Source organism: Mastacembelus armatus, chromosome 21 (genome assembly GCF_900324485.2).
Source record: "Mastacembelus armatus chromosome 21, fMasArm1.2, whole genome shotgun sequence".
In the NCBI taxonomy this organism is placed as follows: domain Eukaryota; kingdom Metazoa; phylum Chordata; class Actinopteri; order Synbranchiformes; family Mastacembelidae; genus Mastacembelus; species Mastacembelus armatus.
The window spans coordinates 10161724-10189007 of NC_046653.1; the positions used below are offsets into that span (position 1 = coordinate 10161724).

Sequence of the window (27284 nt, forward strand, 5' to 3'; positions counted from 1 at the left end):
CATTGCAGGGCTGAGAAAACAGCAATAATGAGCTTTGTCAAGGGCAAAGTGTGAAGCTTGAAAGTGAAATACTGAAAATAGAATATCATCATCTCCATAAGAAACCATGTTTTGTTCATCCCACCAACCCAGTTGAAGTAACGTCATCAATGCTGCCAAGTGTTCAAAATACCCTCCCACCCCACCCCACCCCACCCCTCCACTGGACTCCCCCATTCCAGATGGGGACTTATGATAATTGCTCACATTCTTCATTTGTCACTCTGTGAAGGCTTCTCTAAGATCTCATAACTTTTAACCTTATGATCATGCCATGAGAGAACCACTTTTATTTACAACATTCAGCAAAAGATAACAACCAATACAGTCCTCCTCCTTCATTGCCATCATCAGTATATTCACCATCACTCCAGACACAGGCACAGTGATTTTTTTAAATCTGTAATTAAGTACAATGTCACTATTGAGAAGCTGTTGTTTCTTTTCTCGGTAAGACATTCTAGTTGATATGTCCAAGGGTTATTTGGCAAATGTTCAATGATTTATCCTTCTCTGAGACCAACCTCCCCCCCATAGCATCTCAAGATTGTCACCCTCCACTATACCATAGAGCACAGCACCGCTTGTCCCCCTTGCTGCATCCTTCTGAGAGATAAATATGTGCAAATTCTTGTCTTAGCATTACCTCCTGCAGTAGAAGGCAAGGTATGGCTCTGTGGCTGTAGCAGAACTCAAAAACTGTCAGTCTGTCTGTCTGTCTGCACAGACCATGCTACACCGAGGAACCAGAGCTGTGCGAGGCGGGTTGGGCGATGGCGGTGGTGCTTGGGGGACCCGGTGTTGCAGCTGCTGCTGGGGCAGGCGGAGAGCCAGTCTGAACCTGGGCCTGGAACTGGGCCATCTGCTCTGGGCTGGCCAGCGTCTTCAGCAGGGTGTTCTCCTGCTCTAACTGGGAGTTACGCTCAATCAGCTCCTTGATCTGCTCCTTAAGGACCTCTACCTCCTCGCGCACTGCGTACATCAGGTGACTCTTCACCAGGTCCTGAGACAGACAGGGACATAGCTTTATGACATGAATTTATTAACAGCGTATATCCATAAAAGCTCAGACACTAGTATGAAGTTTAACAACCTCATCTAACACCTGGGAAACTGCATTTGCATGAAAACTAAGGCTGTTAATCTCTTGCAAATAGGTATCATCATGTCATATAGACGTATATTTTAAAGAAAAACATTTTCATAAGACAGACTACGATACATTTTGAGCTTATCCAGTGTGAACAAAGATTTTACAGACAGCTGATCAGGGACTTTATAATAATATGGGAGTGACACTATCTGGCCTTGTAACCTACTGCAATGTGAAAACAGTTCATTCTTTTAAAAAGAAATTTGGATGAAAGGTTTCTTTATCCTTCATACCAGTCCAGAAAAAAAATGCTACCAAATATTTAACCCTAATGATAATATACAACAAATATGGCAATGAAGCATCATACACTCCTCATGTAACACAGGACACTGAAGAAAAATAGAGGCCATTTTACATATTAAATGACCAACTAACAGACCGCCAACTTCATCAATAGAAGTCAGATACCTAATCAAAAAGACACTTACTACACCAAAGAACTGGAAATAACATGTACAAAATGTTGATTGCGTAAATATACACATATCGACATATATGGAAAGTCAGGCCATATGAAATCCAATCTGGTCATAAAAAACAATAATCAGGTGATCAAGAGAAACCGTGAGACACTATTCCCAGGGTGCTACGTCATTAATCCTGCCCACATTAAAGTGTCGGCCAATCAGAGACCAAGATATTTATAACCAGGCGTGTGAGCTTTCCAGTTTGCCTAGCAACAGAGCTGACAACAGCGAAACAGAAAACAAAAATACGTTTTGTTTTCCGGGACTAAACACTGAATTCCAAGACGAGGATTTAATATCCCTCAAAGCGAACCAGCACCAGTATCGCATCGGAAAATAAATACAAAAACACAGAGAAAACGATGCTGAGTCGGTCTCAGGCTGGGTGACGTTACGGCGATTGGTTTGAGTTTCCGTTACAAGGCAAACTAAACCCTTTGACCTTAACGACCAAAAACTGGGTTGTGGTCCCGTCATATCGTGGACGGTGTTTCCTTAAGTGCCGCCCATAGTATATGAACACTTTCATAAAATTACGTACATAAACAAAAAAGCATGTAAGGGAATTCACACACCACTTAGTCACAACAAACCACTTACACATCTCTCTAAAAAATAAAACCCTCCGACCTATTGACTAAAGAACACAACATTTTGCATGGGGTAAAGAAACAAGCTGAAAACTCACCATTGCCTGTTCAATTTTGTTGTCTATGGCGACAACGCTGGCGCCTGAAGAACTGCAAGAGAAGGAGAGAGAGAAATAAATCACACATTTGAAACCAATCTGAGCTGTGAGGACAAGATGGAACAGCAGAGCCTGCGGAGAACCAGCCTTTCTCCCTTACAGATGTGGGGGGATACGGGAAGCATCTGGAAATTTTTATAAAACCAGTGGCCTGATTTGCCTGTGGGACAGTTCCCCGTGGCCTTTCCTTGAAAGCGTTAATGTCAGTGCGGTGTCAGTGGGTGTAACAATGCTGTAGCATCTATCTGCTGAGCGTGTCACGGCGGTGGCCTTGCTGGTGCAGGTGAGCTCGGATGCTGGGGCTTTATAACACGGTATTTACCTATTGTCGAGTTTGACGTGCGAGCTGTCCGCGCTCAGTAACGACGACAGGAACGATATGGAGAAATTTCTCAGCTGGCAGACGCCTAGATCCATAGCCACGGTGTAGCACGGCGTATTCATGCTGTTCATGTTTTACTGCCCGTTATCAGACAGCTCCGGGCACCGACTCGACCTCCGCGAGGTCGGCGACGCACATCCACACGCGCGACACTGTCGTTCTCTGTGCGGTTACGGCTCGTGCACCGACCGCAGCTGCACAAACACCATCGGAGGTCTGCTCATCTCAGCGCGACACAAAAAAATCTGCAGCTCGACACAAGCCCGCATAACTTATCCAGCGTCACCCCGACTCGCCGGCCTGCGATTGGCGGAGAAGGGAGCTCTTTGAATAATTTATTCAGGAACGCCCCGCCTATCGATCAGCTGACATGTTTTTACATAAAATATTCCAGCAACGGACAGAAGGTGGATTAAACCGGGGAAAACCGGATGAGAAAGGAAGAAGAAAGACCTATGGTGCTAAAAAACAAGCAGAGGAAAGCGAGTTTTAAGGGCTGCTGGGTGACACACACACACCGATCCTCTCCTGTATGAATGCTATTAAAACACGCATTTACCACACAGATGAAATCTTGTTCTATGTGTTTGTCATCCCTGGGGAACACTTACAGGAAACCCAAGAGAGGCCACCCATCCATGTGGCCAGTTATATTTCCCTCTGAATGTTAACAAATACAACCAGTCTGGGAGGTTTTAGTCACAGATGAGTAATTTATTCCATGAACTCAACAGTCTTTTGCTTTAGCTCTTATATCTCAACGACAGGGATGTTGAAATGTGTAAAACCACTTGGCACAGCATTTTATAACAGTCTAGAAGACAAACACACACCCAGGTAGTTAAGTGTTCAACAATGATACAAGCATTCAAGACTGTCCACAGCACTCATTTCACAAAACATATAAACATATACCTAAAGATGATTTACATAAATCAGATAATCTGCAGTAGCAGCAATATATGATGAGGATGGGTAGCAGTATTTTTCATATCAAATGGAAACAGACTGTTGGATCTTTGAAGGAATCGTGCATTTGCATAGACATGTGCTGCCCCCATGTGGCTCTCTACAGAACTGCAGAGCTGTGAGCCTGAACCACATCATGGAAGCCTGACAAGCCTAAACCATTTTAAATATTACAGTGAATACTGAGCACAAAGAGTAATAATTAATAATCGACCCATCATATATCAGTGTTTTTTCCTAGAGTTAGCTAGGACTACATTGTGGGTTTAAAATTTCCAAAATGGTAAGATGGTATGTTTTACACAATATAACTGTGGCACATACAGTGTCCTCACACCTTCAAAATAAGGTGTAAGAGACGAGCAATTTGTCTTAGAGATGTGGCTGTGCTGATACTGAGGTAAACATTTTTAGTGATTTTAAACTTAAAATAAAACTTAAAAAAAGTTTAGAATCAAGCTCCACTGTTGAAAGGTACTGTCTGAGATATCGTATGAGCTAAAATTAAACTTAAATTATATATGTTTGTCAAATATCTTAAAATTATGATGGTCATTGCAAGGTCAGTCAGACTCATAGTATTATAACTGCTTTCTCAACACTTTGCATGGGGAGTATCTCAGACACACCTAAACAACTTCTACACAGAAATTCTCAACGCAAGTCATCCTGCAAACAAGACCACCTCCCACACATCCACCTCCCTACATGTTCTGTAAACCAACTCTCACACATTACACGTACAGCCAAAACGCTCAAAATCGTGTACACATCCGTGACGGAGCCGCATCTGATCACACCCACACTACACGAATCTCAGTATTAAAAAACAAACAAAAAAAACAACAAGACAAGTACATTTCAAAGCTTCTATGTGTGAAATATTGCAGGTCATACACAAACTGACCATGTGATTTAATCACACTTAAAATGGGGGGTTTAGGTTAATTTGGGCATCACAGCTGAGCCAAAGCTTTTTTTTTTTTAAACTAATTTTCAAAAACAAAAAAGGGATATGTGCCCCAAAACGGACACAGACAGACGATGGAGTTTGTTGGGGGAGTACAGATTTCCAGAGTTTTAGATATCATTTAACTAATGCTGCACAATACGTTTCAGGTACACACAGAAGTCATTATACCCAGATCTATTAAAACATTTACTTCAGTTCAATTCAAATCATTATTCATGATCATTATGTGCCTACTGAAATCCAGTACTGTGAATAGAAGCTCAAACATAGCCTCCAAATACTCATGTCAGCCCCTGCCCGCATCTGATTCCAGTCAAACACTTAAGCACTTAACAAGAAGCCAAGCAGCTTAATAAAAGGCTCTAAGCCACACTTATCTCTTCCGGTCTCTTCTTTGACTAAAGGAAGGTTTAGCCAATTACTCAGACCCAAATAGCCAGTGCGACCACAGTCCCACGTCTAATGTGGTCACATTCACAAGCACATTAACACCCAGGCTTGGTAGAAGCTATACTGGGTCACACTGGCACTAAGGAAGGGAAAAACTAGATGATGTTGCAGGACAAAGTGGTCAAGAACAAAATTTGCATGCTTGAAACAACAAATCCAGAGTGGACACACTAGAACCAGCCAAGTAAATCTAACTTGATGTTCTGTTTTTTTCTGTGTTTCTAAGTTTGCGTAATGCAATATAGAGATGCCAACTTCATACATCATTACATCATACTTGATGTAATTATGGTGATAGTAGATTGTGAGATAGGTAGGTCAGTCACCCTGGCTGCTTTGCTGTGAAACACCGTCAACTCACTGAGCTACTGGGGGAACCTCAGAGAAAAAATAAAAAATGTCCCAAACTGTATAAACCAATGCTCAGGTCATTTAACAGAGATGTCATTGGTGTTCTAATCATTAATTAACACCAGTCGGCATTTTAAATATGCATTAAGCCTGTAAACAAACAAATTAATATAAACAAATTAACTTTTTGAGATAATTTGTATTCAAATATAATTCTTCAACATTTGCAGTGCATTGTCTTTTTGAAAATCCCTAAAAAAATAAATAAAACAAAATAAAATAAAACAAAAAATTACAGTAGTAGCCATTAGGTTCAGTCACAAGCAGTGATTACAAAGTACCAGGGTTTACCTTATATAGCAACAATACTGTGGGCTGCATATGTTGCTATATGACAATTATTTGTGATTTGAAAGACTATATGGACCAATGTTACGGTACCCGAGCTGTTATAAAGCAGCAGAAAATAGTGTGTAATAAATGCAATGACTAGAGAAGGAATACATTGTGGGTTTAATTACTCACAGTTCACTGGAGACATTAGTAAGTGGCACATATTTATAGATGCATGTGAACGTCCCTGTTTCAGGGCATCTATAGTTTACTATACATGAACACACTAACTTACTTACTATAGATATTCAATTAAACTGAACTTACAGTGTGATGACTACCCAGTAACAGTAATGTGTCCCTTATCACAAAGGATAAATCAACCATGCAGTCTTTCATGTACAGCTAGTGCAGTGACTGGCCCAGGCAGCTAATTCCCTGGGGGTTTTGTCTTTATTTTACCTTTTGAGATGCTGCTCCAGCTCCCAGAACAAAAGCTTCATTGCCATATCGTCATGGCCTTGCACTTGTACTCCCTGTACTCTCATGGAGCTGTCCGCAGGAACATAAACACTCCAAACTAACCCAGCAGTGCGTCCTGAGCTTCTTTGTTTAATGGTTTCAAGCACCACTCAATCCTTCTTAAATTTAGTGACCAAATCTGGGTTGTGTGCTATGGATACAGAGGTGAATGGATCTGCAACGAATCAAAGGCAGCATGCCAGGTTATGACTATATACATGTGCGTGTCATCCATTTGTATGTGAATGGCAGTTGACTGACTGAATTCCTGAGTACAGACAGCGGCTGGGCAGGTGATGACGTGTGATCATGTGACACTGGGAGTTACATAAACCCTCAACAGAGATTAGCATGTGGCCCAGTGATTTCCCTGCTCCAACACCACAAGCCCTGTGCCCTGAGATACGCATGTACTGTACTGAGCCTCAACTCTTCAACATCGTTTCACATACTAGAGCCATATAGTAATGTGGTTTTATAAGTAAACAAATTAGTAGAAATGATGAGAATGATGCAGATGCACTGAGCATGGTTTTGATATTATGTATAAGGGTCAGGGGTGACATTATCTTGATCCATATAAGGTTGCCAGGAGAATTTTTGTCTTCCCATCAAAATTGCAAAAGAATGCCAGACCCTTCAACTTTTTTTGTATCGGTTTTGCTGGCAGCTTCCAAACAAATTGTTTTTTTTTTCTGTATACCCTGTAGATTTCAGTGTCAGTCCCATGCATGATGGACAAGAGACCCATGCTTCAGGGTCTTATCTTGTCATTTCTCATTGAAAAGCAGCCTTAAGATGGCTTATTGTGTCAGCAGACAGAAAACACAACATGCACTCACAGAGCCTCTAACGGCTTAGAGACGGACAGCCAAGAAAAAAACAGGTAAAGGACGAGCACAATGCAGGGGATTTCACTTGTCCTAACAGAGTTGATGTGCTGGGATGAATCAGTATCACATGACTTCTGGGTGGGTCATAAAGTCCTAAAGCAGCCCGCTTAAAACACTGAAGTTCGGCTAACTAAACATACTCAGAGTCAAAAGCTTCAAACACAACTTCAAGCTCACTTTGTATTAAGAACAACAAAAATCAAAATGACTCAAATTTTGATGCTCAATATTGAAATTGTATGCATTATTGTATGCAGAACATGTCAGTAGATGGACATACCCATAAAATATGTTACTGCTTGTTCAGTAATTCATCTCTTTTGATCAGAACTGTGAATGTAGGATTTGTTAGCTCTACAGGTGGATAAAAATTGGTAGGTCTAAAAAGTTTCTTTAATGTGACAAATTACTTATTACTTACCACACATGCTTGATAATCAGTGAATACACTAATTACTTGCGTAGCCTAAAAAGCCATTAGAAGATACATGACGCCACCAGTTCAACAACCAGACCTCTGTTTCATTCCGACATTAGCCTTAAATACATGAACACACCTTTGTAGGGCTATCACACAAATTTGCTCCAGATTTTGTAAAATCAGGAAAACAGAAACAGTTGAAATGATTTCAAATCAAATTTCAGACAATATAGTCACAAAACAAAGCATGCAGCTGCAGCATTGTGCCTCATTTTGTATCCTTAATAGCTAGCTTTAATAGCTGCAGAAGTTTGAGTCTCAACAAGCATTTAAAGCAGTGGTCTCCAACCCTGGTCCTCGAGAGCTACTGTCCTGCTTCTTTTCCATATATCCCTGCCCTACCCACTGCTGATTACCTGGATCAGGTGGGTTCAGCCAATCAGAAACTGGAAGGGCAGGGATACTAGGAAAATCTGCAGGACAGTAGCTCTCAAGGATCAGGGTTGAAGACATTGTCCACAGTTCATTCAATGATCAGGGTCCACTGACAGCTTTTTCCTTTAATAAATGAAATCAATCATTTAAAAACTGCATCTTGTATTTGTTTGATAATTGAAATCGTTCAAATTTGACAAATATGCAAAAAGACGGGACTAACAATCTACTATAAGTTCCCTTGATGTGTTACATGCTCTATGTATGTCTGTTTTGTTTCTGGTTCAATATTTTACAAAATGTGCCATACAGGAGGAACTGCACTCACATCTGCCATCTTTGTGGGCAAATGTGAACTGTTAAAGTCCCAGCAATGAGAAAAGAGGCCTATTAAATTGCTGAATTGTAAAGTCTTTTGGCTGGACTATAGTTTGATAGTGGAAAGCACACACAGACTTTACCAGTAAGAGCAGGAGGGCTTTTCCCATAGTCAGGGTGTGACTATGGAGAATGATAGAGCACTACTGAGTGAGTCAGTCACAGAGGTAGGGAGGAATGATGAGTGGCCGTTTCGGCCTCCATACGAAAGAGACAGGTGCAATTGGAGCATTTGGGCTGACAGCAGCAAGTCCTTAGTCCTCACGCTATACTGACATACACTGGATGGAGAGAAGGAGGGAGAGACACAGAGCTAGAATGGCCTGGATCCACTGCCTCAGCATTCATCCTGCCTCAGTCATGGCCCGAGAGAGAGCAGCAGAGAAAAATGCTTTGAATATGCTTAGGATGTTTTTGTTGGTGGGGTCTTTTTTGGGGGGGTTAACACCCAGAAAATATATTAAATCAGAATTCCACATCTGATACTCTACTTGACCTTTCCATATATTAAAAAAAAAAAAAAAAAAAAGTTAGGAAGGAGGAAGGAGCCTCTCCCACATCACACCATAGCAAACGATTTGTTACCAACCTAGTGCACCATCAATGATTTCGAAACCCCCCCCCCAAAAAAAAACAAATGCTGGAAGATCTTGCCAAACAAATTCTAATATATTGATTTAAAATGCACATACACCTCTCTGAGCCTTGATCATTCTTATAAATGTTTCAAGACACGAAACAGCAGTCTCATACTCATAGCAGGCAGCCCTTCATGCATTACATCTGCTATAATTATGCCATTTCTGATATCTTACACACTTTCACTTAAACTATATCCTAAATAGAACAATATTTACAACTACATGCTCTTTGTTAATGACTGATTCTTCTACTTTGTAATATTTGCAGTAAAAATTCAAAATAAGAAAAAAGATTGGTCTGTTATTGCCTCAAGCTTTTCAGAGAAACCTTTTATCAACCTAGCTAGGGTTTGTTTTTCATTTGGCCAGTTAACGTCTGCTGGAATTGATGAAACTGCATCTTAGAAAAAGTTTCAATTCAAGGTATAACACTGGAACTGGTCTCTGGTCTTCACAATGATGATAAACATATGTACAGGATTAGTAGATAGCAGTTCTCATCTGAACTGAACATCTATTTTACTGGTATGGTCTTAATTTTCTTTTAGATTCTGCTGTAGGAAAAACCAACACCAACTCATCTTATCTTTGGCTTGCAAAGCTTAACAGCACACACTTGTTTCAAAGGCTTCACCTTTTTCGTGAGACACGGTAAGCACATTTGTTTTAGTCAGTGGGAGGCTGTTTTTCTCTTAATACTCCACAGACTAACAAATGAGTCACCTCTCGCTCATGATCTCGTCTGCATCTCAGCCTTCAACGCTCCAACGCATTCAGCAGGTCTCTCAGCCAAATCAGAACAAGCAGTGGGTGGATGCACTGGTAACAGAACATATACTGTGTTCAGACATTTTTGGGCGACAGGTTTAAGTGCATCAGCAGGAGTACGTTGTTTCTATTATTATTTCTATGTGTACTTATTCCAACCTGCTCACTTTCATGTAGTTATTACAAATAAGACTAATCCTCCACGCGTCCGCTGACTGTCAACAACCTTTCAACAATTTTCTCAATATTATAATACAGCTGTAAAAAAAAAAAAATGCTTTTCCAGTAACTCTGTAAAGAGAATCTAGATATTCTACGATTTTCTGCTGACAGTTGATGCTGTGTATATATTTGCTCTGCTCCAGCTTATTTTGGGTTGGACCCCTAAAAACGCAAAGACCGAAAGGTCAGGGTGTAGCAGAACTGATTTGTCATTGATCCATCCATCCATCTCAGCCGCCCGACCCTTCTTTATAAATCAAGAATGTCGATGTTGCCTCAGAGAACGGCAATTTCATTAATCAACTTTGGCATCTGCAGGCAAAGACAGTCCTTATTCTAAGACTTTTATGCCAACTTTGGTCCCAAAGCTACAGTAAAACTACACAGAAATATCTGTTCAATTAATATTTCATTGTTCAAAATATATAATTAATTTTCATTTACATAAGCAGTCAGGGTCAGGGAAAGTTCATCAAATCAATAATCAATAATTAGGCTACAAGCCTTAAACCAATTTCCTTACCCTCTCATTTGTGTGTGTGTGTGTGTGTGTGTGTGTGTGTGTGTGTGTGTGTGTGCGTGTGTGCGTGTGTGCGTGTGCATGCTCATGATTACGAGTAAAGAGACGAGGACAAAGCCGGTTGCAGATTAATGACGACAGCACCGTCACTAGGCCTAAGTCTCTGACGACAGCAGATCCATCATAAGCCTGGCCTAGTAACAAACTCACTTGGTTCCTGCATGGGTTTACAGGAAGGCAGGCCAATAAACACAATCGCACCATCATCACACTGCTTTCACTGTGACTATCTCTACTTTTCTAGCAGTTGGTGCATGTCCACTACTCTCTGAGCTGACATCATTTGGAAAATGAAGCAGGAGGAGAGCATTTTTTGTGGTGGCCACAAACAAAAAAGCTATGATACAGCTATACTGCTTAATACACAGAGGAAAGTACTGTCTTGGTCGGACTACAACTTATCCATCAACACATATCACAACTGTACTTGTGAAGAGGAACAGCTATCCACTGCCATCTTATGGTTACAAATAAGAATTCAGTTTAATTAATGATTTGTTTATGGTGTTTTCGGCAAGCTGATTAATGCCAAGAGTGAGTGAATTATGCTCTCTGCTACAGTCGTCATCGACATTTAAGTATGCTTGAATTGGATGCAAACTTATGCACTGTTCCTTTACTAATATCTGACTAGTAGTTAAGACGAGTCTTCAGTCCTGATGTTCACTAATTTAACATTCTAAACATTGTATAACCTGGATTTGCACTTGTATTATTAATAACTGGATAGACATAGCTAAAATGCATAAAAGTCCAACATTGACACATTGTTAATATGCTTTCTTTGAAATCTATTCACACAAGCTCCATCACTGCACTGAGACTGGTACAAGCTGCCACCTAGTGGCATATACTATTGTCAACACATGACTTATCTATTCAACTTTCACAATTGAATCATTCTGGGCTCCAAGCAGTGCAGACAGAACTGTTTACGCAAGTCTGATATGGCACATATTTAAACATGAGCAGCTGTCATTCTTTGAACACAAACCCTTAGCAGGAGTCTGGAAGCCTTCATCTTTGTCTGATGTTGAATAGATATTGTCAAAATGCTCTAAGAGCATGGCAATTTCACTGAACGCAGGCGGTTTTAAAACCTAGTTGATTTAAGCATGGTGTGGATCTTCACTTCACTGACTGAACAAAAATGTTGCACTTTTTCGTTCAGCTTTGTTAAACTATAATTAGCCAGTAATGATTACTGCATGAGTCACCCTATTTTCTTCACCTAAAAGGAGCTTTATGATACTAGCACATACATGCTGTGTGGCTGAGATTTAACCATTGAATGTGCCTTATTACAGTAAGATTAAAGCATATACTTACATATACATACGTTGTTTTAGTTAGCCCTGTTAAAGACAATGGGTACATTGTGTATACTGGAAAAATAAAGCCCTAATAAGCAAGTAAGTGTATTTTAAAGCAACATAATATGATTTCATGTTCATTGCAGTGAGAAAAGAACATTGCCATCTTTTCACAGCTAATTCCTGTTTTCATCAGCATAAAAACAACCTCATATTCTGTTATTTTAATGATATAAAGCAAAGGGGGAATAAAGATGTGTGATCAATCCACAAACACTTCTGCTTTCTCAACACTTTAAGTGAGACATTTCACTTCACCACTTGGAGAACATTTTAGGCCATGGTGAGGTTATAATGTTTAAGTTCAGATTCACAACTTAATGCAGTACAAAGCCTCAGTGGCCTCGGTGCTACTCAAGCAATCTGGACCATCTCTAGAAGAATGCAACTAAATTCCCACTTCTTCATTTTGTATTTCCTCAACAATTCACATCTCCATGTATGTGACTTTAAAAACCCTCTTAACTCTTTTGTGACCTCAATAACTCTCACATGACTGATTCTCAGATATTGAAACACATGAATGCATATAGCTTTTCAAAGCAATTCACTTTCGGATGCAGCACCGCATGTCGTTATTGAACGATTACAGTGATGGACAACCTATCACAGGCAAGCAATAAAAATTGAAATGCTACCATCAAAATAATGGTCATATTAAAAACCCTATAAAAACATAATAGGATTAGGAAACTGGCAAATGAGATTAAATATTAATTAGGCAAGAAACAAAAAAAGCATTCACAGTTTAAGCAGCATAAGAGAAAATATGCTGTACTTTCTCAATGTATTAGAGGGAAATGGAATAAACTTTTAGTTTAGCTGGCTAAGACTTCTTTAACAGTGGACCACCCCCGTCTGGTTACAACTTGCCATCCTGCCTGTGTTAGGACAGTACTTTGATTTTGTTTCTAGTATATGAATTTATAGCTCTGGTGCTTCACTTTTCCCTGGTCACATCAATGTTAGCTAGACTTAAAATGAGTATTCACAGCAGTAGTACTTTAGTGCTCCCCAATGACTGTTTGACCAGTCAATATTAAAACCAACTGGTAATTTTCAACCTAAAAACAGCATAAAGACTGACAAAACAGACATACACAGTATGAAAAGCCAGGTGAATGCAGGAAATTCACAGCTTGCCAACCAGCAGGGGGTAGTACAGCACAACCCACATCACTGTTTACATGGATGTTCGAAACTATACATAGCATTTAAGCCAATAGAAATTTATGGGGCATGTTAGTTCATCAGTTTAAAGTTATTTGAGACACCTTAATTCTACTCAATATAGTCTGGGCATATAGTCTGGAGTGATGTTGCTAAGAGAAGCAGGTGGCTAGATTATTAAACACAAAACATAAGAGAAAAAAAAAAAAAAAAAAACATGCATTGCTAAATCCATTTCCCATAGAAGCTCACAAAAGCAACAGTGAATGAATATCAAACCGTATAGAAAAAGACACTCAGTGGCTGCTGTAACTCTCACATCATCACAGCCCAGCAGATAAACAATCATTAACCTCACGAAACCAGATTAATTAACAACTGTCATTTATATAGTGTAGCTGTATTTTTGTTGCCTCCACCAACGCAAGTTTTTCTACAGCTGGAGCAGCTTTTTTAGCCCTGCCTCCAGTCTAAGTAATGCTAACATCAAAACCTCAGCTTTTTCCTAAAGTGATTGTGGACATGTTATACAAGTTGAAAGGGGTTTAAAAGCGATTGTTCATTCAGCTGCAAAATGAATGAATTAGTAGATGTATTTATGTATTTAATGTGCAACTATAACAATAAAAAATAATTTTGGCAAAACTTCCAAAAGCCTTTTTTTTTTGCCTTGTCCTTCGACATGTAGTAACAACACAAACAGCACAATAATAATCTAGTGTTAAATACAGTGGATAATACTCATCCAAAAACTCTGCAGTTCCATTAACAGAATATGAAATTGTTTTCTTTATAGGATAATTGACAAGCTGAAAAAAATAAACCAAATAGAGCAAACAGCATGAAAGACAAGAGAAAAGGGCAGGATTACTTACGCTGATAGCAAAGTAATCTATTGCATTTTCTCTATTAGTGAATGTGTGTGTGTGTAATTCCTGGAGCTGACTGGACAGTGTTCTGGCCACAGGAATGTCCGCCATGATTCAGCACATTGCTTGAATGTTTAGGGGAATGATAGTGGCAACCCACTAAAGCCCAAATATAAAATGTGTGGCAAACCTCCACCAACACCATTTCATAGCATCATGCTGCACATGCCTTATACAAATGCACAAGTTATGAACATAATTAATGCTGCATTGTTCTGTCGGTTAGATGGCTTCCCTAACAAATGATGACAGCTTGAACAGTTTTCTTTTCTTGTAACAGCTCCAGTAGTGGTCTCTATGTACACCTAAAAAAATCCCTGCTAACACACAATTTGTTCCTTTTACAACCATAATACTAACATTACCACCATTAAGAAATAATCTGTTGTAAGTCCTGCATTGAAATGTTACTTTTGTAAAGGTATTGTCAACAAAACTGTACTAAAAGCAAATTCAGTCATTATGCAGAGTGGCTAAATTTCAGAATAATGCATATAACATAATTATAATTATTGATGTATCAATGTTTTTGGTGAATGAAGGAGCATTCAAAATGGGACAGCCTTGTCGTGATACTGTGATGCAGTCGGCCTTCAAATGCAGCCTTAGTGGGATGCAGCCCCTGAATTGAGAGACAGCTAATGTTGCACTGTTGTTAGCACTGAGCACAATATTCTAGCAGGGGTGCAGAGGATTTCAATGTCTATGATTCCAGGATTAACAAGAAAGTGAATCTGCTACACATTCTACCACAAAACAGTGATGCAAACATGGAACCTCTCCTGAATGTAGCAGGATAAGACATTTTGAGTATCAGTCAGACAACTGGTCAAGAATAGGATATGTGACACCAAAAGAAGCCATTACAATTCATTATATTTTTGTGACCAGAGAAATGCAATCTATTTATTTTGATACTCCTCAGTGGAACCACAATAAAACAAGACAGCAATCTAACAGCTTCTGTCTATAATGTACAGTTACACAAAGAACGAAAATAAAAAGTGGTTTTTCAACAGGGTTAGACTATTATGACATTGTGTATGTGTACGCATGTGTTCAGCAGTAGGAGGGCAATTTTCTCATAGATGAAAGGCAGACTAAAAACACAATCCATTACCATCCATTACAAGCCATTAGTTTTCCCACCACACTCTTAACTGAAACAATCATGTTCAGTGATGGAAAAATAAACCATCAGCAAGAAGGGACCAGAGACAAACGAAATCCATGACGCATCGCCACAAAGCATACAAATAAGCAATGTACAAAGAGAGTGAATCATACAAATCTGCAATTGTGATTGGTTTGTATTAACCTGCGTTTCATCAAGATAAAACGAGCTGGTCCCTATCTCCATGTTCACTTTCATTTTGTCATTCATGCTGTCCCGGCCTGGCTTAAAAGGGCATAGAAAATATTCAGTAGTGGGACCTCTCTCTCTCTCTCTCTCTCACTGCATGTTGCTGCTCTGCTGTGTTCTGGTGTTCTCTGGCTTGGTCTATGTGGTAGGGATGTGTGGGATAGCAAATAACAAATGCTGTTTGCAATTTAGCTAGAAGAGCTGGAACAAAAAAAAAAAAAAAGATGATACCCTCAATATTGAAAGATTGATTAATGTTAAAGAAAAGCAGCAATGTCTTGAATACTGACTTCAAATTCTTTTAAAGTAAAATGTTAGACAATAGTTGTACAAAACCACAACACATAGTATGACCAAAACGGATTCATCAAGGGTAGTTGTTAATAATTATTAAATGAAGTATATCATTAAAAGACCCTGTGCATTTTTTCTATTTTCTTTTGTAATTATTCTCTGATTTAAAAAAAAAGAATGAAGCTAAAAAATAATTACATCAGCTCATATCCAAGATATGAAACAACTTAAATTTTCATAAACGATTTTAACTGCTCACTAGAATTCACTTTAACACACAATTTAACTAGCCCCAGAAATCTGCATTAAATAAAACGATAAATTTTACAACCATCTTACAATCCCACACTAGGTATGTGTTTAATACTAAAAATAGATAACTGCATTTGATTAAGATAATATTCCACCACAGGCATTGTACTGTATATTACATATATTAAGTAAGACCCGTTGTAAAACGGCAGAGTGGAACTTCAGGACAGGAAGATCTGTGTGAAAGTCTATGATAGAGACATCACCAAGCCAAAGCTCCTGCAAAACCCAACCACTCATGAAAGAAACAGAGAGCAGAGCAGTAGAACACAACAGCAGGATTATGACAATAATGCACAACTCTGCTCAGTCTGGTTGCAGTTGGTCTGGTCTGCTGTGTCCTCACTAGTCTCAACTAGCTTCAGCTGTCCTGACTAAGTTTGCATGGGTCAGCTTGGGTCACTTCCTCTGTGTTGTGAATATTGGGGATCTGGTTGATCTCCACACAATGATCAACAGGCCTAGCACACATTGGCTCCACACACTGCCACAGAAAAGATTAAACTGATAACAGCGAGCAGCAGAGATAACTATCACACTGTCCGTCAGCCCACATTCCCCTCAGCCTTCACACATTCAAACACGCACACACACACACTCAGACCAACAACAGAGTCGCATTAAAAGAATGCAGCATCCTCATTCTTTTCAATGAATCCACTGGGTAGGGGCTCTCAGCAAAAAGATGCAGGTTGGTTTGCAAAAAAAAAAAAAAAAAAAAAAGTTGTGCCTGACTTAACATCAGGTCACTGCATTGGCCAGTATATTCATGGTAGCTGAAGGAAGATGCCTCCACCAACGCAGCTCCTTGTGTTTTTTTAAAAACAGGGCTGTTTTCAGTCAGAACACCCACTTATGCTTCTAACATTCAACACAAAATTTGGAAAAAAAGAAATACATATGTTTGTTTGGCACATAAATACAAGTACATAATTTGCCCAAACAGAAGTAAAAACAAACACAAATTTGTATCAAAGCCAAGAATGAATGTTAAAAGAGATAATAATAATAATTTGGAATAATTTGAATTGGCATGTCTTTGTTAAAAGTCAGAACTGTCACTTTATATTACAAAGACTTAAAATGCACAATGACCAAAAAACAAGAAATATTCAAACTGTCAGGAAACCATTTCCAATGATTACATTGAAAAACACATTTATCACTCATAAAATTGAGGTCCAACTTTAAACAAGAAACATATGGTGTGATTAGAAAAGATACACTGGAAAACTGTAAATTAAACACACAAAAAAAAAAAAAAAAAAAAACTGCAAGGAAGAAGCTAAAATTCACTCTTACAGTTTCTGAAATTAGTTCACAGCCACCACTACATAAAGTTTAAAAGTAATAGGACTGAAAAACTAGAAATGTTAAAATGTTAAAATGATTTCAATTAAGCAGCACAAAATATAGCATTTGTTGTTGAACTCAATACTGTAATGCCTATTTTTCTTTTACCATCTTGTACAGCACAGGCCCTACAGCAAACCAGGCCTTCTCCAGGCTACAGGCTCTTTTCAATGACCTTTGATTAATTTAAAGCTTGTTCTAAAACCCCAAAAGACAAAATGCACTTCAGACCTCAAACCACTGATGTTTCAAACTGAATCAATGCTCTAAATTGAAATTTAAATGATTAGTTCAGTATTATAAGTACTAATGGTAGATGATCCTTCAAAACTCATACTGAATATCTTGCTCTAGAATTACAAATTCAAACTGGGTTATTATATTTTCAACAGTATATAAAAAAAAAAAATCATTAAGCAATTCAATATATTGCATATTTTTGATTATGGAGACCTGTATGCTCCTGCTGCTAACTTTACTGTTAAAGCACTGGATGCTGTCTACAACAGTGCCATTCATTACACAACACAATCATTGTACTCTCCACTGTGAGTAATATGAAAAGGTCAAATGGTCATCACTGACATCTTCATCTGAATCTTCATGTGCTAACTGCTTAAATATTTAAGTAAGATTTTTTTATAAATTGTTAGGGAAATTGTTTGCGGGACTCTCTTGTTAAAAGTGAACCGAGTCTCAAAAAGAATAACATTTGACATCCTTTTCTAATCACTCTTTTACCATTAAAACGCCATACCTACCCCAGGCCCACCTGTGGACCCGACCTATAGAAAGATATGTTTCCAGATGTATTACCAAAAGTCTTTGGCCAAATTTGAAAACTCACAATAAACTAGAAAGTGTTTCCTTTCCAATGATACCAAGCTCATCAATATAACCCTTAAAATATAAGTACAACAGCCAGTTTATCTGGGTGTGCAAAAGGAGCACAGGTAACTTTAAGGGTCTTTAAGGGTCTCCAGTTTGTAAGTGGTGGCCTGCACGCAGAGACAGACACCCACACATCTTGAACATTAATAACTTAGTACAGAACAGATAAAAAAAAAATGCACATCTTCCGTTATTCAAACACTGATGCACACCATAGAGACTCTGCAGACTCTACACTGGTTAACACATTAAACCCTGAAAATACTGTATGCTGATCACAATGCTTCAAAGTCCTAGGTCCCCAGTAGTACCAACTTTGAACTATGGGTTCCGTTTAGTTTTTGCAAATTGTGGAAGGCAGGTTCAGATTAGCCTCAACATTTCCACACAGTTAAACCAAGACCTCAGTAAAACTCTAATATTACAAATATTACTAGTACTAGTAATATTACTAATATTACAAAGTCCACAATGGCAACATTTGCTGGTTATTAGATTTTTTGATTGTATTTAAATTATTATATTTACCCCCCCCCCCTCCCCCAAACCCTCTATTAGAAGCTGAATGCATTAAAAAAGAAGAAGCCAAGAAGTGTACAAGAAGAAGGTTACAGTAAAATAACGAAAACTATAGCAGGGTAAAAATTTGTATTCCCCTTGATAAATTAAAAAATTCATGAAGGAATATTTGTACAAACTGAATGCGCACTAAATATTAGATTGATGGAAATATATATATATATATATATATATGTATATCGTATACATTACATGTCAGACAGAAAACTGTTTCTGGGATGATTAAGCACTGAACCAAAACATATACTAATACGTATACATCTTAAGATCCCCCAGCATTGTAAATTTTTTGTGGATCATGATGTAAGAGCAGCATTCATTAGTGAAGCGCTGTGACTGAATGTAGCCTGATCTCAACCATGGTTAGACATAATCAGCTGACGAAACGCAAGTGTGTGTTTAGATCATAAGATGAAGATCCTCTAAATAAGAATGGCAGAGAAACAGCCAGTTTCAATTGCAGCCACACATCATTGGGAATACCGCTACTGCAGCAGAGTGTAATCTACTTGCCTTCATGTGACAGCACATAAAATAGATAGAACAGAACCATGAGCATAACTCAAGACAATCTTTTCATTTGCAGCAAGGGCTTAAGTTTCACCCGAACACCGCTCATCATTAAAGGCAATAATCCACCTGATTCCACATAGACTTCACATTCCTCCCTCATCACATCATGTGATAACAGTAGCCATCCTTCAGTGTCCATCTAAATGAACCATAAAGAGACAAAACTAACATCATGACATGCGTGATACCTTCTACATTTATAGTACTACTCATTTTAATTTCTCATCACCACCTCAGATTTCAAAAGCTAGTAAGGGTAAAGGTAAGGTAAAAAAATCTTATAAAGTAATCTGGAAAAAAGGCTTTGCATTGTTAGGAGTGACTGTAATGTGAACAGTTTCCTGCTGCTGCAAGGTGATTAAAATTCCTATCGGACCTCAAAATGAGTTCTTAAAACTTATTGGAAGGGCATTCCAAGGGATTTTCATTTGGATCACAGTGTTAATCACAAGCAAACTGTAGTGACAGGAGAGGGGCGACAAAGAGAGTTGGAGGAAAAAAGAGAGATGTGAGTAGTGGGAAAGAGAGCACTTAATAAAATCAATAAGCTTTTAGTGAAGGAAAAGAACCACCGAGCTATACATTGTATGTCAACAAGTAACCCACCATCCCATCCTTATGAGTTCATCAGTAAAAAAGTACTTTTAAATCTTGCTTTAAGAGATGGACTGTAAAACAAAATTAAATATTGGCTGTAACGTTTTTCTTTCATCTGTATTTCTTATCTATTACATTTGCAGCCTTATTCTTTTTTCCTGCTTTTCAACAATTGTGCTGAGAGTGTATACAGCCATACTGCACACCGAGCAGAAATTGTGCTCTGTAAGGAAGCCAGTGGGGATTTAAGCAGGCAGGCAGGCTAGGTAAAATGTCGAATCACTGCAGCCACTTGATAAAGACAAAGAGACGTCACATCCAGCTGAGCCTTGCACAGTGTCCCTCTCACAGACAGACAGACAGACTGTGACAGCCTGTCTACTGTCTGTTGGCTGTCTAGGAAAACAGTAAAGCTTTTCTTTCCTCACAGCGGCCACAACAACCACTTAAATCATCCAGATCCAAACAGACCCACAACACGGAGTTAGGCTACAAATATCAATTTACCAGGTGGAAGCTAAGTAATCCACTTAGATTCCAGACTGCTGCTAAAATTTTCATGGAATTTATGTAAATGTCAGACATTTCATGGAAATCATTAAAACAATAGTGAACAAAAAGGAAATAAGAGCTCTTACCCATCCTCCTCTCCATCCACAGACTTAAGACCAGCTGAAGCAGTTAAGGCACTGGAGGTGGTGGTATTTCCCTCAGCTTCTTGACCCTGGCCAGTGCTGGATCCAGACCCAGCCTCCCCTCCGGACAACTTGGGAAGTCCCAAGAGAGCCGACTGATGCTGAAGAAGCAGGCGCTGGGCATCCTGAAGCTGAGTAGTGGTGAATGTGGGCAGACTAGCATAGAGCGCACTGGCCTGAGCAGCATGATCAAGGGCCTGAGCTCTGCTGTGGTCCTGTGACAAGCTGACAGAAGATGGCTGGCTGTGGAGAACACCTTTTGGGGGTATTCTACCACTATTCCCAGTGTTGGGAGCTTGGGGCTGGGCTTTGGGGTCGCTCTGAAGGTTTGGAGGAGGCAAACTTTGTGCAGCCACTTGACTCTGGTGTATTGCAGTGGGCATCTGGGTGCCCAGGCCCTGGTTTTGGATTTGTGTTGGGAGTGACTGTGGCTTCTGCTGCTGGCAGTCCAGGTGACCAGGGTGGCTCTGAGGCTTCTGGCCAACACCTGCTACTCCAACATGAGAGGGTATAGTGGAAGTGGTGGCCTGAAGGGAAGAAGGCTGCTGGGGCTGTGTGTGCAGGAGTGCCTGAGACTGCGGAGGGCCTCCGATCATCTGACATGCTCCACCAGATGGCCCAGAGGGAGCTGATCCAGCCTGGTTGGGGAGAGACTGTGAAGCAGCAGCCTGAGGGATACCTTGATGTGGCTGGGCATACTCAGCTGGCCTCACCTGTATTGGGGTTGCTTGGGAGGGGGCAGCTGGCTGTTGCGGCAGAGAAGCATAGCCTATCTTTTGCTGATGAACTCCCACTAGTCCCTGTGTGGAGCCTGGGGGTTGAGCAACTGCCTGGGCATAGGTGAGCTGCTGCTGGGGTACAGCAGGTGTAGGAAATCCAGTGGTGGTCTGAAGGCCTGGCATTGGAGAGGACTGATGAATATTTGTAGATGCAGAGGGGACAACAGTAGTCTTCACATGTGAATGGGTAATATCCTGGGCATGCATGTGGGGTTGGGTTTGGGATGCTGCCATGCTTAAGCCACTGGGGAAGACTCCTTGAAAGCCCTGAGGAGGGGAGGCAAAATCCTGGGCATGCTGGGGTACTGAGGGTCCCCCAGCCTCTCCACTACACACACTCTCAGTATAATGGCTCAGTGTACTCATAGTGCTACTCACAGAACTACCACTTGTGCTTTCCCTCTCTGAGGTGCCAGCAAAACTCTCAGAGACAAACTGGCGCATACTGGGAGACCCAGTATCAGAAGCAGATGAACTGGGAATAGAGGCTGGGGTCTCCTTGTCATAGAATTCAGTACAGGTCCATCTGCCTTTCTTAAAGGGCTCAGAACTAGAGTCCAGCTTCACCACCCTGAAGCGAGAACTGGTGGCAGCCACTGCAGTCGCTGGAGCATGTTGGGCAGGAATAGATGATATAGGCGCTATAGCCACAGGTGTGACAGTGGCATTCACAGGTTGTGGCACAGCAGATCCAACTCTTCCTTGGATCCCACTGGAGAGTGCCATCCCTCCAGAGGCGCTGGCAGCAGCAGCAGCGACAGCAGCAGTAGTCATAGTAGTCATAGTGATGTTGGAGTTGATGTTTTGGTGTTGCTGCATCATGCTGACAGCAGTGGTCATAAGGTTACCCCCAGTTGCAGCAGTGCCACCACCTCCACTGCTGCTTATCACACCGAGAGGAAAGCCACCACTGCTACTGCTAGCACTTGTACTGATCCCCCCTCTCACAGGCACATTGGCAGAGCTCAACATATTCACATTGCTAACACTGCTGGTCTGGGGATTAACTATGCTAACTGTAGTGCCTGTAGCAGAATTGTGCATTCCAGGGACAGGTACTGAGGCCACCACCCCTGCAGGCAGACCAACAATATTTGGAGGGGCAGTCTGGGAAACATTCTCTTGAGGGAGCGCCACATTAGAAGGCATTTTCTGGGTAACACTAGATAAAGCTCCAGAAGTGAGGGTAGATGAAGTGCTTGCAGGCCCAGAGGACAGAGAGTAAACCTGGGCATGGTTAGGATGATGAGAATGTTGATGGTGATGATGCACAGTCCCGTTGACCATGGTCCCACCATGCTGTTGAGTCTGGTTCAAGGCATGCAGGTGTGAAGGTTGGTTGGGGGATACAGCTCCAGGGGTCTCAGCCTCATGGAAATTATTCAATGTTTCCTCTGAAGAGCTTCTCTCTGCTCCAACTACATCATTAGCTCGGGACAGGGACACATCCAGAATTTCAGAAGAAGACAGATCCTCTGTGTGGGACTCATCCAGATCATCATAGCTTTCTGTGTCTTCTGCAATACTGTTGTTGGTACTCACAGATATTTGTGCTGGAGTCACACTAGTGATCTGGAAACCACTCTTCTTTTTCATCTGAGCTCCGGTCGACTGTGTAGGCTGGAGCTGGGCATGCAGATTCAGGCTGTGGGGAGGAGGAGGATGATGGGGGCCCGGGGAGGATGAACCAGCAGGAGGTTGGCACTGAATCAGCAGGGAGGGTTGATAATCATCGGCTGAGACGTGGCTGTTATTGACCACCGGGTTTGCCGGTGTTGACAGCGCGGTGCCGCTGCCTGTGTTGCTACCCCTTCTGTGAAAGACGGCCGGGTGCGCCATCTTTCTAACACTGCCAGAGTCTCCGGCGGGGTCCGGATGATGCATTTCGAGAGAATCCGGGGGGTAGTTGGTCTCTGACAGTATGCAATAAGGTTGCAGTTCGTTAACGGCGCCGTTTTGACAAAACTACGGTCAACAGACAGCACGATCAAAAATAAATACTGTGAAACAAGTGTCGCTCGGCTGTTCGTAAATATCAGGCAAAGTTGTGCCAATATTTACAGCCTCTCATACACGGCTCAGCGCTCCCCGGTGACAGCGAGGCGAAAGAAGCTAGTGGCCGCTGCTAGCAAGCTAACGTCAGCTGGCGGCAGTTGTAATTCGCCGGCTAACTACAAGTGTTTTCCGTTTGCTCCTTTGTTAAACACAAACTAACATTTTGCGGGTTTTGTAGTAAGAAGCTACGCTGTACTTAACGCACACACTAAAAATCAAAGTAGCTGCGGAATAAGTTAGCGTGGCATCAGATGCTAGCCTGACAGAGGGATAACGTCAGCTAGCTAGTGGCAGTCTCCATCGCCGGCTAGCTAAACACCGTGAGTCGATTCAACTGTTCAAACGAAAGCGACTGGAAACAAACGACCTTTCTTCCGCTGCACACGGGTATAAAAGCCCATACAACCAGTGAGGAGCGGCGCACACAGGTTTAATCCATTCCACTGAGCCCTCGCTTTGGTGTTGGTTTTGCTGTATCACTGGTCCTCCCCAGCTGTCGCGTTGTTCAGTGTGTGGCCTCCCGCACCGCCGCTGTGCTGTGACGGGACTAAGGGGAGGGCTGCTCCGGAACATGGCGACCGCGCATGATCTCTGCTGCCAGACATAAAGCAGTCTGGGTGAGGCGGCGCCGAGCTCGACATCAACAGCAACGGAAAATGCCGGAAAATTCCGACCGGAGAGAGCGCCCTCAAATCAGTCTCCAGACATCCCATGCGTTAAGTTTTTTTCTTTTTTCCTACATGAAACACGAGACAGACTGGAATTAGATAGATTAAACAGTTGCATTCGCCTGTTAATGTACATAGTGTATATATACTTCTATTTTCCTTGTAGATTTGTACATATGCAAATCTTATTTCTCGCTGCTTATAATATTCTATCTTGTTTTATTTTTATCAATGTTAGGTTTTATCTTATTTTGCTATCGTTTTTTCAAGAGTGTTTTGTGTGAAGCTGAGCTACTATGACCCAGCAATTTCCCTTGTGGATCAAGAATGGTTAGTCTAAGTCCACGTCTAAGTATAATTTACAGAAGTGGTGCACTGATACAGCTTTACCAAGTACCAAATTCCATAATAAAGTACAATACAATAAAGTAGCCTACACCTTTTAAAGGATACTGGCTGTTAAAAACAGCCTATAAAATGTGTTGTAATATGTAAGCAATGTTATATGTCATGCTTAGGTAAAGTAGTACTGTATTTGTTTATACTTTTACTAGAGTAAGAATGGGAACGGGAAATCGAATAACAAAAAAACTACTTCATTTTCTAATTTTCTATTTAAAATACAACAAAAAAATAAGAAAAACACTTACTTAAAATGAGATGTAAATTACATACCAATTTAGATGTATGGTTTTATCCATGAAGTTAATGTAAAAAAATATGATAATTACCGAATGAAAACTAAGACAAAATTCATGTAGACCTAGGCCATTAACATAATCCATAGAACAAAACATCAACATCACAACAGTGTTTCTGAAACAAAGGTAGACAGAGAGCTGCTGGATCTCTCTGCAGACACAGGGGTTAACTACACTGAAGGATTATTCTACACAGGAACTGTTTGGGGCCCTCTCTCTATGTGTGTGTGTGTGTGTGTGTGTGTGTGTTGTCACCAAAGGTCAGTGACCTCTCGTGTGAAACTAGAATCTGCACACACCCTCACCCTAGCCGGCCAATGTCAATAACTGATTTTTCATTCATTTTGAAGTGTTTGTGGGTGAATTATTATGTACTAATTTAAGCATGACAAAAGGAACATATTAACAACCCAGCCTTCCTCTGCCTTGGCATGGACAATTATAGCCTATGGAATGTGTAGCATGCCATTGTATCTCAGCTAAAAGCTGAGGGGAGCTGCTGCACAGGAACAAACATAATATCTCATGGCCACACAGTAATAAACTGTGGGCACCAGTTACTATCTAGTTCCCACGCATTTCGTTCCCACGCATTATTAGTGCGTGGCTACAAGATATTGTGCATCAAATTTGTTAACTTTTGGCTGAGGCACATTGACATGCCACATGCATATTCCCTAGGCTACTGCAATACCAAGGTAGAGCAAGACTGGGTTGATTTAATGTATTCCCTTTTTATTTCCTTTGATGCTTAATTTAAATTTTATTTTGTTAGTTTCTGCCATTAGGATTTTCTCAATGTAAATCCAAGCAATATTTATTACAGCCTTGGACAGAGTAGAAGCAGTGAGGGGAAGGCTAGAAATAGAGAGAAGATGAGGTAATAGAGTGAGAGATGGCAGAGAATAGTAGTTAGTGGAGGACGCAAAGGAGTGAGGATAGAGAGAAGATTGACCATCAGACAAGCAAACAGGCTATATCCATCGATACAAATGATAGAGGACAAGAGACAGCAGGAGCCTAGTGCAGTGTAAGCGTCTGGTGCTGTCAGCAGCTTTAAATCACACTGGCACCCAAAAACAAAAAACACACAGCACTTTTGTGCTACCACACCAACAATAATGAACAATTTATACTCTGGGCTCTGATATAAATACTCTGTTGTTCTCTGAGAAAAAGACATAACCCAAAGTTATCCATATAAAGAAGCAACAATTTTATGTTTTTTATAGTCGACTGAAAGACCTCTAGCTGTTGGTTGTGCCAGTATCAATAGTAGCTTCTAATTGAACTGAAGAAAACTAAGCAGTAAGGAGTGGCTGTAGCTCGGATGAATACCATACTGGATATTAATTTTAGGTTAGTAATGTGGTGAGCATGAACAGAAGTAGCAACCAGAAAATCAAACCTTATCATTACGGTCTGTCGTTATTGTGTGTATAAAATAGTCTTTTTCTTTTCTGAATGAAAGTTCCCATGAAAGTGGACAAACACAAATATAGCTGAAGGTTTCCTGCTCACAAATATGAAGCATTCACAAGGTACATTTATTTTCTTCTATAGATTTGTTACCAGGTTAAACCAGAGTTCCTGAACTGCTTTATGTTTTTAAAAAATAATTTTATTGTAGTTTAGCAGAAAGGGCTTGTTTTGTTATTATGACTTTATCAGATGTGAATTTAGATTAGTGATAAAGTATTGTCACATTTACAGAAATTGTTGATAGTCAGCAGTAGTTCTGTACTTACAAGCATGGCCAAAACAAACATACAGAAAGATAAACAGACCTATTACAACTCAGATGAATACAAGGGAGAATGGAATCGGTGGTTCCATGTAAACATAGATACTAATTGACTGAAATGATTTCTGAGAACTTTCTAGGAACCTTATATATTTCTATTATAGTGTGATTTCAACTGATATCTTCCACCTGAGAGAATCACCTTGTTTAGGCTAACTGCAACCAATTATTAGTCACTGACTGCTGACGGATAGGGTTTGAGCTGGAACATACATATTTGTTAAAGCAGAGTAATAATAATGGTAGTGAAACCAACCTAAAATTCTTAAAATAACAAAGGCTTTGACTGTGAAGCCCATCAGGCCATGCGCAGCGATGCAGGGTAGAGTGTCTCTGTCTCTGTCTGAGGCTTATGTCCACTCAGTCTACCATGCTCTGAATGGAGGCCAGAATGGATGCAGGCCTTATTTTTACTAGACA

At 40.4% G+C, this 27284-nt stretch overlaps 1 protein-coding gene across 3 annotated transcripts; it reads right to left on the reverse strand.

Moving 5' to 3' along the window:
• Positions 1-311: 311 nt before the first annotated feature.
• LOC113123410 (TSC22 domain family protein 1-like) lies at positions 312-24265 on the reverse strand. Of its 3 annotated transcripts, none has more exons than XM_026295444.2 (3): positions 20801-24260; positions 2351-2402; positions 312-1042 (listed from the first exon to the last, which is right to left on the reverse strand). In XM_026295444.2, the coding sequence occupies exons 1-3, from the start codon at positions 23518-23520 to the stop codon at positions 773-775; spliced, it is 3042 nt and encodes a 1013-aa protein (XP_026151229.1). In that variant the 5' UTR covers positions 23521-24260; the 3' UTR covers positions 312-772. The 3 variants fall into 3 exon arrangements, with proteins under 3 accessions (XP_026151229.1, XP_026151231.1, XP_026151230.1); XM_026295446.2 differs by lacking the exon at positions 20801-24260 and adding an exon at positions 2733-3225; XM_026295445.1 differs by lacking the exons at positions 312-1042; positions 2351-2402 and adding an exon at positions 19199-19704 and having other exon boundaries at positions 20801-24265.
• Positions 24266-27284: the final 3019 nt, after the last annotated feature.